Here is a 15,570-nt window from a genome sequence, read left to right as displayed (position 1 = left end):
ATTTTGATCATGTACAGGTCAGCAGATTTGTACAGTCTGTTTTCTGGAAAAACAGACTCAGCATATGGAACTTGATGTCAAGCTGAATGTCGTGACATTCATTCCTGACAGCATATGCTAAATTGTAGGTTGTTCAGTTTTCTGTTACAGCTTTCTCAGGCTATTCTTTAGGAAGTCAACAGCTTAGAGAAAATCCAGGAAATCAACAACCAAGCTACATTCAATGAACCTAACAAATAGCCTATTTGTTAGCAACCTAAATATTGAATTTGTGGGAACTTATGTGACCTAAAATTCAGGAAAATACAGGTGCAAAAGCCCAGATGCTGCAATATAAAAGGAAGGCATTCCTCCATTCAGTTTCAGGGATTTTGAAGCGTGAAGAGTCAGTGTGTCCATCATACTTCACTGCTGTATTTTGTGAGTCTTGTATTAGACGTATCTTGTAAGCCAAGCCATTATCAAGTAGATGATTGCTTTGGCATAGGGTGTTCATTGAGTTGTAAGTGTTGTGTCACTCAAAGCTTTTAAGCGTGAGTGCTGTGTATCTTGATTTAAGCTGTGAAGCATAATCAAGAATTGTTTTTGAAGTGTGACTTCAAAGTGTTTTTAATATTACTGAGGTGATTGAGGGGGAGTGAGTAGGAACTCTGATCTTAGGTTAAGATTGAAATTGCATTGGGTAGGGATTAAGTGATAAGTTGTAAACGGGTGAGTTTAGCTTTGAATTGATACTACTAATAGTGGATTTCCTCCCTGGCTTGGTAGCCCCCAGATGTAGGTCATGTTGGACTGAACTGGGTGAACAATTACTTGTGTTATTTACTGCACTTACAATTAAGTTCTGCATAATCCCTGTCTGTGCAGAATTGGATGTCATAACAACCAGTGTGACATCCAAAGTCTGATAACTAGAATTTCAGTATATTTCACGAGATGTGTTTATAAAATGATTTAATATCAATAATTATAACCTCAATTGTTTCTCAGAATTTAATCACCAATTCAGCTCAATTTGACACCAATTCTAACAAAACCTAACCTTACGTAATAAATCTCTATCAATTGAAATACCTAAGCATGCAAATCCTACGAAAATTAAGTGCAAGAGTAAGAGAGAGAGAGAGAGAGAGAGAGTACACCGATATTTATAGTGCTTCGACATTCGTCATCGCTTGGCCTACGTGCACTCTTTAATGGTTTCACATTGAAACCTACATTGTTCCTTTTTATTTTGACATATATTATAAGAGTTCATACAATCATCAATCCACAATAATGCTGAGAAAAAAAATTATATCTGGATCTTGACTTGTATATAGTGTAATGCCAAACTCTTATGCGTATTCTTTACTTGATTAACGCTTCTTGAATCTTCCAATATCACAAATCTGCTCTAAACCTCTGTGTACATCAATCACCCATTGATTCTACTGATTCATTGAGCAATTAATTATTCAAATATTTGAGAAGAACTCCGCCTTGTCCGTAGCTTTCCACAGTCAATACCATGAAAATCTGGAGAGAATAACCTCCTTCTTTTCACTGAAATTTGGCAGCACCAACGATAACAACCTTAATCTTGCAAGCTACCTGAAAATATCAACCAAATCTTCAAGAAAGATTATTTTCAAGAAGACATCTCCTTCAATCAATTACAAATCTCTCATGATCAATATCTGAAATCAAACCGAAGTTGAAGATGCAAGACTTTTGTTGCAGGATTTTTTGAACTTTGAAAAAGAGAGAGAGTCGGCTTCATAGAAAACCACAATATTTATTGTGAAATTTACATATAAAAAAAGATGACAAAATTATTGTATATGTGCTTGAGATTAAGCACACAAATGGATGGAAAAAGTTTGTTAAATTCGAGTCAAATGCATTTCATGATTTGAGTCAAATGAGCAAGTATTGTGAAACACGATCTCATAAAAGAAGTGACCCATTTTCCTGTGATTTGAGTCACACAGGTTCATGACTTCAATCATGTGTTAAGCCTAATTTGAATTAGATAGGTAAGTTGCTACTAGGAAGTTTGTGATTCGAGTCATGCACAAACCGTGATTTAATAATAGAGTTGCATGATTCATATCAGGTGTAATCTATGATTTGAATCACAAACACCCAAATTTTACTATTTTACCTTTGTCTGCTTGATTCGAATCATGGATTGTGAGTGATTTGAATCACACACAAGAAATCTCAAAATTTTAAGGTTTTCAAAATAGTTTGAGATTTCACTTCCCACATGACTTGAATTGATATCACCTATGGTTCTTATTTCACTAACTCATGCATTTGACTTAAACCATCATAATCAAATCTCAAATATAACAATTGATTTATACATGCTAAAAATGAATCGTTTCAAAGAATTGACTTAGAGAGGGTGTACAATTATGAATGAAACTCAATAAACGAAAGTAAATGAAAATGAAAGCAATAAACAAACAACAAAACCCCTGTATCAGGGTACTCCCCCTGAATGTATTAGGGACATGTAACTACATTCCCTCCTTTTTGATGTTTGGCAAGTTTCACTTGGAATTCAGTCGACTTTGAGCTAAAAGAAAAAAAATGCTTATCCTCCCCCAAAAACATTGCACACAAACCACAACATAAAACACATAAAACAATTATTAGACTCACATTACAACTTCTCTCCATTTGACAACATCAAAAAGAGATAGATCGAAATGCGTCTAAAAACCAAATAACCAATCCAAACATAAATAATTCCAAATGAACACCTGAGCTAACAACTAAGAAGAACATACAACAACAAAGATCGAATACAAAGCACGAAGATAAACATGTTACACGTGAAATTGAGTAGACTACTTTTATGCTTAAAGATGAGATAAGTATGTTCTTCTCTTTCAAATCATATGAAGCCTTTTTGGTCTCATCATCCGTCCAATCTCTTGGTTGTTTAACAATGTTTTCATCATCATTGGGAATAAATGGTCCCTCGGTGTCGACACACCATATATTTTTGTCAATTGATAATCAATGTACGTACATGTTCGCTTTCCAATAAGCATAATTTTCACATTTAAAAATAAGTGCTCTATTATACACTCCCTTAGATTCTTCATCGTCCGACATATTCACAACTTTTGGATGTCGATTAGACACAATCAAAAGACCATCTTTTAATGTCGACTGTTGAGTTTGAATATGAAAGTAGAAAAACAGTCTAGAGGGGGTGAATAGACCCTTAAAAAAAATCAACCGCTTTTTCAAAAACATAATATCATAGATTTTTCAAAGGTGCACGCAGAAGGTTTGAAACCAAAATATGAAAATTATACTTTTATTAAAACTTGACCACGTTAACACTAAATCAATTTACAAACACCAACGATGGTTTTATGATGATACATAAAGGTATTCAATTGATTCAATTGTATATTACACTGGATCTGTTTATAAAATGATTCAATATCAATAAATTCTAACATCAATTGTTTCTCATGATTTAATCACCAATTCAATTCGATTAAGAACCAATTCTAACAAAACTAACCTTACGTACTACCAATTGAAATACCTAAGCATGCAAATCCTACAAAAATTAAATGCAAAAGCAAGGGAGGGAGAGTACACCAAGATTAATAGTGCTTTTACGTTCGTCCTTGCTTTTCCTACATGCACTCTTCAATGGTTTCCCATTGCAACCTACATTGTTCATTTTTATTTTGAAAAGTATTGCAAGAGTTCATACAATTACCAATCCACAATAATGCTGAGAAAAATAAAATCTCCAATCTTGATCTTGACTTATATAGAGTGTAATGTCAAACTTTTTGTGTAATCTTGACTCGATTAACGTTTCTTGAATCTTAATATGCTCAAAGGCTTCGTGTGTAACAATCACCCATTGATTCTATCGATTCCTTGAGCGATGAATTATCCGAAGATTTGAGAAGGATATTGCCTTGTCCATAGTCACTATCAAGGCAATATGGAGAGAATAACCTCCTTTTTTCACTATAATTTGTCAGCACCAATGACAACAACCTCAATTTTGGAAGCTACCTGAAAATCTCAACAAATATTCAAGAACGACTAGTTTCAAGATGACATCTCCTTCAATCATTTACAAATATCTCATTACGAAGATCTTAAATCAAACTGAAGTTGAAGTTGCAAGAGTTTTTGAACATTAAAAAATATAGGGAGTTGGTTTAACAGAAAATTACAATGTTGATTATGAATTTCACACATGAAAAGAGATGACAAAATGATTTTATATGTGCTTTAGGTTAAACACACAAATGGAAAAGCTTGTTAGATTAAAGTCAAGTGTATTTCATGATTTGAGTAAAATGAGCTAGTAATATGAAATAAGATCTCATAAAGGAAGTGACCCATTTTCATGTAGTTTGAATGTGATTCTAGTCGTAGAAGTTCATAATTTGAATCATGTGCTAAGCCTGATTTGAATCAGATAGGTCAGTTGCTACTAGGAAGTTTGTGATTCGAGCCATGCACAAACTACAATTCAAATCATAGAGTTGCACGATTCAAATCATGTGTAATATGTGATTCGAATCACAAACACCCAAATTTTCATGTTTTCCTCTGTTCTGCTTGATTCAAATCATGGATTATGAGTGATTTGAATCACACACAAGAAATCTAAAATTTTTAATCCATGTGAAAAAGTGAATATACCTAAGAGGTTCATAAAAAATAAGCAAAAGAAACAAGACTGTCAATCTTTGAAACCCGCTTTTAAAATATTTAAAATATAAGGGATTTTGAGAAATAGTTCATAATGAAAATCCTCTTTTAAAATATAAGATGAATGAGAAATCTTAATATTGTTGGGGTTTATTGTAAATATATATGTTGAAAAAGTCACAAATCGTTTAATTTTGTAAATGAAGATATAGTCTCAGACTATATAAAAGATTCAAGTTCTTAGTTACAAGATGTACTAGTCAAAAGTACTTTATACTTGTATTTGATTTTTTGTATTTTCTCTTATACTTTTGTGTTAGAGTATTGTGAGTGATAGTTAAATATTTACTTTGGTGAGTACGAATGTATTGGGGTCTTGGGATGATTGAGGTTAGTCTATGTGTTGTAACAATTTTCACATAATATTATTCTCTAATTATCAACTATCATGATTTTTTCTTCGATTTTAGAGTTTTTACATTAATCTATTGTGTTGCTAGTGTGTTTCTCTTTTTTCTCAATGATTTATGTTTTTCCAACAAGTGGTTACAAAAATCAGTTTTGTTTCACATCAAAAAAGAAATTTTATACTTTGTACTAGTCGAGAGAAAATACTCATAATAAAAAATACTTATATCCAATAAATAATATCAAAAGTACTAAAAAAACTAGAGTAAAAACCCCAAACTAAAGAAGAGGATGAACACAACAAACTAAATTGAATACGAACACAAATTAATAACTATAAAATATAGTAGAAATTGATGCAACTACGTATATATTTAAAGTATCTATCATTCCGTCATTCTCCCTCTATATATTTTTTTGTTCATGTAAAAGAACATCATTGGATAATCTCCCTGATGTTGATTGGAAAAAAATGCATTTTTCTTTGGTATTTCTACATGAAATTGTGGATCCCTTTTCCTTTGTGAGATCTCCCTTTTGAAATGATTAGAGCTGCCAAAATGGGCTGAAGCCCATGGGCCGGTCCATCGATCACGAAAAAAGTTAGAGCCTGAGCCTTATTTTTGGAGCCCATATTTTTTCGGGCCTTTTTTGGCCCGGTCCGAAAAAGCCCTAAAAAGAATGGGCCGGGCCGTATGGGTTATGGGTAGCCCAACATCCCGAAATATTTTATTTTTAAAAAATTATTAATTTAGTTAGCACATGAATTTAGTCCACCTATTAGTATTTAATTATTCAACAAATTCATTAATAAATGTAATTACACTGTATTCAACTACTTAGCCCATTAATAATTACACTTATTCAATTATTATTTAGTAAAGGTAAGTTTGAGATCCAAACAATACCATATCATACATATCAGATGTTTTTGAATTTAGTTTTGTACGCATTTGACGACATCTATATTTAGTTATGATGTTTTCATATTCATTATATTATTATAATATTTTTCTTTATTTATTCATGATTTTACTACCAAAATTTTTGGTGTTTTTAAATGGTATGAAATGTGCTAAAGTTTTTTTAATTATGCAAATAAATAGTTTTTTATTTTAATTGACTTTTTTTTTACGTGTTTTTACATTGTAGGACTCAATAAAATAAAACTAATTCTGAAATAGTTTGAAATTCATTCGACAACTAATTAGTTGAATTTTGTTCATAAGACAAGTTAAGCTTTGACCTAAATATTTTGTAACTAAATGAGTTAATTGGTAATAAATCTATAGTCTTGAGTTTGGAAAAAACATTTAATTTATGCAATTTGAACATACTTGAAGTCATTTATTTATAAATTTAAAATGATTTTAGTAATAGAGTAAAAACAATTTTAAAAAAGGATAATATGATTATTTACAAAATAAGGAGATTTTTTTAATGGGCCCATTTAAGGTCGGACCCGTTTAGGACCGGGTAGTCCACAGCCCAAACAAGATTGAGTCTGGGTAGTAAAATTGGAGCCCATATTTAATATGAGCTTTTTAGGTCCGACCCGAAAAAATCCGAGACATGCTAGGACCAGCCCGTTTAGGGTCGGATAGTCCATTTTGACAATTCTAAAAATGATTAAACATTTATCACTTAGAAGACATGTCTAGACATCTTTATAAATGTTTATAAATGTATGTTTGTGGCTTTCCCATCTCATACTCATAGGTCGTTTCTGGATCTTCATATATATATATATATATATAAACAAATAAAAAATATTACAAAATTAAACTAACCTTTCGTTCTTTTCTAATATATTAATTTATACATAACTACATCCTAAAACCTTTTTTATTATATTATCTAAAAATATTTTATCTTTTCATCAAATCATCTTTAAATAGCATTTATAGAAACAAATATCGAAATATTCTATTCAAATCTCTCCATAGCCATTCCCCATTCCCATTTGTGGATGCATGTTTACCATCCCCACAGTTTTGCAGTACTAGTAGTACTAGTACCTTGCGACAATAAAAGGATATTTCCGTCTTTTCGCCAATGAACTCAAACATAGCGCAGCTCATTACCCAATAGCAGAAACGACAAATAAATGGCATTTTGGTCTTTATGGACCATTCTCTCTCATTTTTCAACAAAACCCATACCTTCCCCACGTTAACTAACCAACCGTACCCATACTCCAAAAAACACAACCAAAACAAAGACACAACAAAAACAAACCCATACAAGAGAAAAACTCTACAACGATGAAGAAGATTCAGAAACAAAACACAACAAACCCATTCGAATCCCTCTCCGAAGAACTCATTTTCACAATCCTCGACTTCCTCGAAGAACCAAACAACAATAACAACTCACAACAAACCAAAAAATCATTCTCCTTATCTTGCAAATGGTTCCACGCGCTAGAATCAAAACACCGACGCGCTCTCCGTCCCTTACGCGCCGAACACTTACCTTCAATCCTCGCGCGTTACTCCTCCATCCAAACCATCGATCTCTCGCTATGTCCGCGCGTGAACGACACCTCTCTCTCAATGATCGCGGAGGCCTACAAAGAAACGCTTACTCGGATTGATTTGTCGCGGTCGAGATTCTTCACCGGGAGTGGTTTACTGAGTATTGCCGCGAGTTGTTTGAATTTGGTTGAGCTTGATTTGTCGAACGCGACGGAGTTGAGAGACGCGGCGATGGTGGGTGTTGCACGCGCCGGGAATTTGGAGAGGCTTTGGTTGAATAGGTGTAAGTTGGTTACGGATATGGGGATTGGGTGTGTGGCGGTTGGGTGTAGGAAGTTGAAGTTGATCAGTTTGAAATGGTGTGTTGGTGTTGCTGATTTGGGTGTTGATTTGATTGCTATTAAATGTAAAGATCTTCGAACTTTGGATCTTTCATATTTACCGGTAAATTTTCTTCTTAGTTATTCATTACTATTATTGTTGTTTTTCTTCATGATGATGATGATGTTGTTGTTATGTTGTTGATGATGATGTTGTTGTTATGTTGATGATGATGTGGAAAAAAGAGGGGTGTGATGATAAGTTTTTTTTTTTGGTTATTATTTGTTGTTGTGTTTTTTTTCTCTTGTGGGTTGAGATTTTTTTATTATTAATTAATATGTATTAATGTTATGTAATAAGTTATTGTGGTTTTAATTTTCTAAATTTAGAAATTTTCTTTTTTTGAGGTGGAGGTTGATGTGGGAGAAAAGTGGGGTGTGATTAAGCTATGTTTTTTTTGTAGGTTCTATTTCCTGATTGAGATATTAGTTTTTTTATAGTTAATTTTTTTTTGGGTTTGAAGAGGAAGTGTTAATAACTTACAAACTCATACACACAATCCTGAGTACTAGGATTCGAACTCTGGTATTGATGTCAAACTTAGCAATATCAGCTTTTGTTAGTTGAGCTAGGGTTTACAGACTTTGAGGCACCACATTCTCCAAAACCTTTAGTTTTATTGCTAAATTAGTGATTAACTCTTTGAACATGTGGTGTGTGTTAGAGAGATTCAATTGTTGTTTTCAAGTTAAATAGATTTAGTACCTTGATTATGTTCTTAGCTTTTGAGTTATTGTTTTTGAAATGATATAGTTGATATAACAAGTGTTATTGGTTTCTTGTGATGAGCAGATCACGGAGAAATGTCTCTCTTCGATCTTCAAATTGCAACATCTCGAGGATTTGGTCCTCGAAGGATGCTTTGGCATTGGCGACGACAGCCTCAGCAACGAAGTCTTCAAACAAGGGTGCAAGACATTAAAGGTATATGTTGAAAGAAGTTAAACTTTTAGTGCTTTCAAATTCAACGCGCATTTATTTATGCAGTTATTCGCAACTTTCAATTGCATCAATTGATAGAATGTTCGTTTTTCTTTATGTAATTTGTTATTTGACACAATCACTTCCTTCTACAGAAACTTGATATCTCGGGTTGTCATAACGTAAGTCATACCGGCCTGTCAAGGCTAACAAGCATTTCTCGATGTGTCGAGCAACTGGTATTAGCTGATGGTTCTCCGGTAAATCTTCCGTCTTAATAATTTTGTTATTTTGAATTTAAGGGAATGGAATTCAGTTATAACTGATTGTCGATATTTTGATTTTCCAGGTGACTCTTGCTCTTGTTGATAGTTTGAATAAACTTTCAATGTTGCAATCGATCATATTCGACGGCTGCACTATTACCTGTGACGGATTAAAAGCCATTGGGAATTTGTGCATTTCGCTGAAGGAACTGAGTTTAAGCAAATGTGTGGGAGTTACCGATGAAGCTCTCTCTTTCCTTGTTTCAAAACACAGAGATCTAAGGAAGCTTGACATCACATGCTGCCGGAAGATAACCGATGTTTCGATAGCTAGCATTACGAATTCTTGCAGAAGTCTCACTTCTCTCAAAATGGAATCGTGCACGCTAGTTTCATCGGAAGCATATATATTGATTGGACAGAAATGCCATTTTCTCGAGGAGCTTGACCTCACAGACAACGAAATCGACGATGAAGGCCTCGAGTCCATATCTCGTTGTTCGAGGCTTTCCAGCCTGAAACTAGGAATCTGCCTGAACATAACCGATAGAGGAGTCGCCTATGTTGGCATGTGTTGCTCAAAATTAAAGGAACTGGATCTATACAGGTGCACAGAAGTAACAGATTTGGGTATTTCGGCAATTGCGTTCGGTTGCCATGGCCTTGAGATGATAAATACCGCATATTGCACTAACATTACCGACAGGGCATTATTCTGCTTATCAAAATGTGAAAATTTGCAAACACTCGAAATTCGTGGATGTCATCTTGTTACATCTATAGGTTTAGCATCTATTTCAATGAACTGCAAACAACTAAACCGTCTCGACATAAAAAAGTGTTACAACATTGACGATAGTGGCATGATTCCCCTAGCTCATTTCTCCCAAAATCTAAGACAGGTAACTATTTTTGTCATATGTCAATTTTCTGCAAAACATCCAGATTCTAATGTAGTTATGTCTTTTTCATGATTGGCAGATAAACTTGTCGTATAGCTCGGTTACGGATGTCGGGCTTCTGTCGCTTGCCGGTATCAGTTGCCTTCAAAACTTTACCCTGCTTCACCTGCAAGGTGTGGCTCCACAAGGACTCGCGGCAGCCTTATTGGCATGCGGAGGGCTAACCAAAGCGAAGCTTCATGTTAAAATAAGATCTCTTTTACCTGAAATACTCATCAGACATGTAGAAGCGCGTGGTTGCGTGTTTGAATGGAGAGATAAAGTTTTTCAGGTATATTCATCTCTCGTTCATATCTTGGATTTCGTAAACGCAAAATCCCGACATATTTGATTAAAATGCCAGTGTTCTTCCTCATTTTTATGGACAGGCTGAATTGGACCCCAAGTGTTGGAAATTACAGTTAGAAGATGTGATGCAATAAGATTTTGTAAGATTGTCTAAAGTTGATAAAGATGACTTATGCAACCAATTTTGTGAAGAATCTTACATCTTTGAGATTTTCTCAGATGTAAATGTAATAAGAATCTTACTTCTCTCTACACTTCCACTTATACTAAGAGGAAAGAATCAAGTAATAAAAGAAAGAGACATGAAAATATGATACAAGTATTTTGTTTAGTCCATTGGTGGAGGTAACCAAGTAGTCTTACATAAGTCCTTTGATGGTCAAGACTTGTGTCGTGAGAGTGTGTTTCTTTCGAGCTCTCATATTTGAATTTCGCCAAGTGCTAATAATTCTTGTGTTGAGTAAGATGGAGCTTTCCAAATTGATGATTAGAACTAGTGGAAGATGGTTGAGGTGAGGGACATGGACAAGGACAAAAAGAAGAAACGATTACAAATGATGAAGTGGCATTTCCACTAAAAGAAAGCATTCTAGTTGGCATATCACATGCATGGCTTAGGACAAGACACTATTTTTATGTCTTTTATTAGTCAACTTATCACTTAAGGATTTTTGTTAACAACAACCAATATAATATGTGGTAGGTTCCTTATATGTATTTGTAGGTACGAGGCCCACTTAGAGTTGTCCAAATAGGAAAAGTTAGTTGTGTTGTGGCCATTACTAAGGTTCTTATTTATGGACTCCTATTGAATTAAGCTTTTTAGAAAATTCTCCTTCTACCGTCCACAAATATTAGGGTCCTACCAAAAACTCAATTTTAGTTTTTCTTTTATAAAGGATCTTCTAGAACACTTTTTATTTATGTATTTATAAATAGATCTTTCCAATATGCAACGCAATTTCTTTATTTCAACTTTAGCATTCTTAACTGTAAACGTTTCAAACAAAAGATACTTGTGATTATTTTATTAAATTGAATATTAAAGAACTATTTTGTAGTAAAGTTTAGTTCAATTTATGAGATATTGTATTTGTTAAGAAATAGAGAATGTGTGGTACTTCTAAACTAATTGAGATGATCGTATGCTTTAATAATTTGTCTGTGTGTTGGTTTATGGCTTGTTTATTGTGGCGAGAGATTCTATTTGGTGGTGTTTACGGTGATGAGAGAGCAAGTTCACATCTTTGTAGCTATTAGGGATGTATTGTGTGTTTATGGTGATGAGAGAGCAAGTTCACGTGTGGTGAGAATCTTTGTAGCTATTAGGGATGTATTGTGTGTATTACGGTATATCTTTTTTAATCCTAAGGTTGAGGTATTTATAGAGGTGTATGAGCCTAGAATTCAAAAAATTCTTACAAAGTGGTAGCCGCTTTCCTTTGACTGGGGAAAGCTGTTAACTGTCTATTTCCTAGGGAGTTATGGCATGACTCTGCACATGCAGTTAGAATTAGATAAATGATATGATCCACACCTCCCCTCAGGGCAAGCCTTCATGCCACGTGAAAGACATGCATAGGCTGCGCCTCGTGGTTTAGGTGCGCAATGAAGGACATATGTCGCCATATTCAGAGGTCCTCACAAATATATCACTACACAGTCCCTCAAGCATAAGAAATTGTAAAGAGCGAAATGTGTTATGCTTTCCGTAGGTTGAACTTTGTGGTGAGGGGTGAGTCCCCCTGTTCAAGGCGAGCCTCTTAGTTGAAGGTCGCTCCTTTGGTAGGATGCAAGTTTCTTAGTAGAAGGTGAGCCCCTCAGTTGAAGGACGCTCCTATGATTGGAGATAAGCAACAGGGCGAGGCATCTCATGATGCCTAAGCTTGCCTTTCCAAGAATCAACGGTGGGAGGAGGGCCCTCCCGAACCTTCTAGAAGGCGCCAGACTATAAAAGAGGGAGGAAAAGCAGGTATGGTACATGCTAATGGCGAGAGTTCCTAGACCCTCATTGTGGAATGACGTTTCTTTTAGCGCAATTGAGTATTTTGGGCGTCATTTCTCCCTTCTAGATAATTTTCCTAACGACTATCAGTCACTAATAAGTCTTCTTTTTACTTAACGAACCTCCTAGAGGTCCAGATGTTGAGGTGTCTCCTGATGGAGAGAGTTCAGCGAGATATATTGGCTGAGGTGTCTCCTGATGGAGAGAGTTCAGCGAGATATATTGGGTGGGTGGGTTGCTTGAAGAGTATATTGAAAAAGAGGAAACTTGAATAAAATTTCAGATGAGAAAACAATTAGGTCTTATTCGAATCCTCTAATTTCCCCAGTTGATGAATGTGCATTAATTGAATCGACTTGACTTTGTAATTTTACAGGGAATTAACAATATCACTGTACTCAATGCCTTGGTGTACAACTCACTAATTTGGACTACAATTCCCTAATTCTTTAAGCTAGTTGGATAGTAAAATTAGGCAATCTAAGTGCGTTAGTTCTCTAGTCAAAATTTATAATTACCTATCCCTAGTTAATTACTAAGTTGAGCGATTACTTTATTTCAGATCGGTAGAGTTAGGGTCAGTAATCCCTGCTTATCTAAGTTCATTTTGTGAGTTCGTCAACACTCAAAGAGCAATAAGAACAAAAGTTATTGAATATAAAAGATATAATCAAATCATACAAAAAATATCAAACACTCGTATAATCCAACAAAGTAAAATTAAGTTCACAATTTAAGACCTAATCAAGAGAAATCTAGGTACTCATAGTGATACAAGTCATTACCATGAGTCAAATCCTTTTTTTTCCTTCCTTTTCTTCTCATTTTATTCTAAGTCCACAATTTTTTTCTCTTCTTCCATTCTTCTCATATATTCTTCACTTTGACTAATATTTTGCTCAAAATTACATTGATTCTATTGAAAATGCTCATAAATATTATGCAATGACAAAGTGTCATCACAACCCCAAACCTACTTTGTTGCTTATCTTCAAGTAACTGACTTATAACTGAAAATTTCAACATAAATAAAATGCTTACCCTTACCAATGAACCTCACAATTCTCTTGTTTTTGATTATCACTTTTATTCCATTCTTATATTCAAATCATTTCAAAATTTTCTTCCAACATTCTCATGTACTCAACCTATCTCTCATCTTATCTTTTTCACTCAAATTGAATAGGCAATCACACAATAAAAGTACAAAAGCATTTTATCATAAGTTTGCAAAATTTATTACATGTTAATTAGAGTCATATCTAAATACACACTTTTGAGGTCTTTTAAGATTGTAATTGAGCTTATGCCAGGTTTTTTAAGTGTCTAGTTTTCCTTTATGACCATGCTCCTTTCATAATAATCTTTACTCACTCAACTAGTACTAAAGAATGCAATTTGTTGGTCTTTTTCATCATCTTTTTTTTTTTTTTCATTTTTCTCTACTTTTTTTGAAGAATTCATTTTAACTTATTTATTTTGTATCTCTATTTGTTTCCTTTATATTGATCATTCTTTCTCTAGTACCCCAACCCCAAACTTAAACGTTGCTAACTTTCAAGAGATGCCCCAAACTTATTCTTTTGCATATGACATGAAACCTAAACTTTCTACCTAACTTCAACGAGGGTGAAGAGATTTAATCTTTCAAGTAAAATGGATAGAAATTAAGCCATGTCACTGAAAGAAGGGCCCAAGCTCAAAGTGGTTAAATAATAAATATATTTAGTTCATACATGTTGGCTTAAAAAGACTCAGAGTTTCCACAAACAAGTGACTCATTATGTAATTTATCAGACCAATAGACTAAATCAAAAATAATGCAAATTCTATAAGATATCTATTGGATGAATACTCTCATAATAAGGAAAAATAAACAATGTAATTTTTGACTCAAACCTTACTAGTTAGGGTATCTGGAGATTGAGTACACTTCAATTGATTTTTCCTTTTCTTCATACATTATATATCTGTAGTTAAAACTTTTGTAATGATTAACTTTTTTTGTTCATTCTTTTTCGGTGACTTGTCTCATCTTGCTTTTCATCTTGTCATTGGTAAGGTAGCAAATCATTAACTGAAATTGTAGTCATCGTCAATATCGCTTTTAATTTTGATTATTTGGCAATTTGTGTGTATGATATATTAGTTAATTTATTTCGTCTTTGTATCCTTCCACATTATATCTGCATTGTTGTTGTAACATTGTTATTGTAATTCACTTAGAATAATATGTTCATATTCATTCGCTTCAGCTATTTAAGTCCATGTACCTTTGAGAAACCTCTTCATTCAAACTTACTTGTTGTAGTCCATGTCTGTGTCTCTCTTTAAGCCTAGAAATTGGTTTTATGTAAAAATTACAAGTATTAATTGAATCACAAGTTATAACACTCGAATCAAGGCTTAAGGATGTATGATTCGACTCATGCGTATGTGTAACTCGAATCATGGAATATGGGATTTGGATCTGCCTCATTTGAGTCGAATCAAAGCAAAGTGTGATTCGAATCACAACTTATTTGAGTCGAATCATGAGGTATACATGACTCGAATCATGGTCTTTTCCCCCTCTTTCCAATATTTGATTCAAGTTAATTATCTCTTTGATTCGAATAATTATTTTATGATTTAATAAAAACCTTTATCTTAGTTAGTTGAGAGTAACATTCCCAAGAGAGTATGTCTATCATTCATATTTTCTCGTTTTTTTGTCAATGAGAGTGTGTGTCACCCTAGAGAGAGAAAATATGAAAAAGTGTGAGGAAACACATCTCTTAGATCATTGTCGTTCTTGTATTCTTGTTGAATACCAATAAACCCAGAGAGAGTGAAGGGATTTATAAATCAAGTGATATAATTAATCAATATTAGAACAATCACCAATGAACCTAGAATCAATTTTTTTGCCAAGAACCTTAAGAGAATCTAGCACATGTTCTTCATTCACCAACATGTAATTCCTTATTGATACCTTGTAATTAACCTCCTAAAATGTGAATCTTTTGAATTTTAGTTGTGTGTGTGAGATTCTTAAGATACTATTCATCATCTTTAACCTTTGTCAAAAACCATTGTTGTGGACCTTCTACTCTAAATATTGAGTATGAGAGGTAGATAAAAGGTACATTAGGGAATTTAATGTTTTTCTTTGAAGTTATGTTTTTGTG

The 15,570-nt window shown here is 33.8% G+C and overlaps 1 protein-coding gene across 1 annotated transcript; it reads left to right on the top strand.

Annotated features, from left to right (window-relative positions):
* The first annotated feature begins 7,182 nt into the window (after window positions 1-7,182).
* Window positions 7,183-11,319, top strand: LOC127107770 (F-box/LRR-repeat protein 3). The gene is made up of 6 exons (XM_051045093.1): window positions 7,183-8,021; window positions 8,751-8,882; window positions 9,035-9,139; window positions 9,229-10,047; window positions 10,127-10,378; window positions 10,476-11,319. Exons 1-6 carry the CDS (start codon window positions 7,365-7,367, stop codon window positions 10,527-10,529), a joined length of 2,019 nt encoding a protein of 672 aa, XP_050901050.1. The 5' UTR covers window positions 7,183-7,364; the 3' UTR covers window positions 10,530-11,319.
* Window positions 11,320-15,570: the final 4,251 nt, after the last annotated feature.

This window comes from Lathyrus oleraceus, chromosome 7 (genome assembly GCF_024323335.1).
Source record: "Lathyrus oleraceus cultivar Zhongwan6 chromosome 7, CAAS_Psat_ZW6_1.0, whole genome shotgun sequence".
Taxonomy (NCBI): domain Eukaryota; kingdom Viridiplantae; phylum Streptophyta; class Magnoliopsida; order Fabales; family Fabaceae; genus Lathyrus; species Lathyrus oleraceus.
Note: the sequence above shows the minus strand (reverse complement) of the source record. Positions and strands in the feature narration are given on the sequence as shown.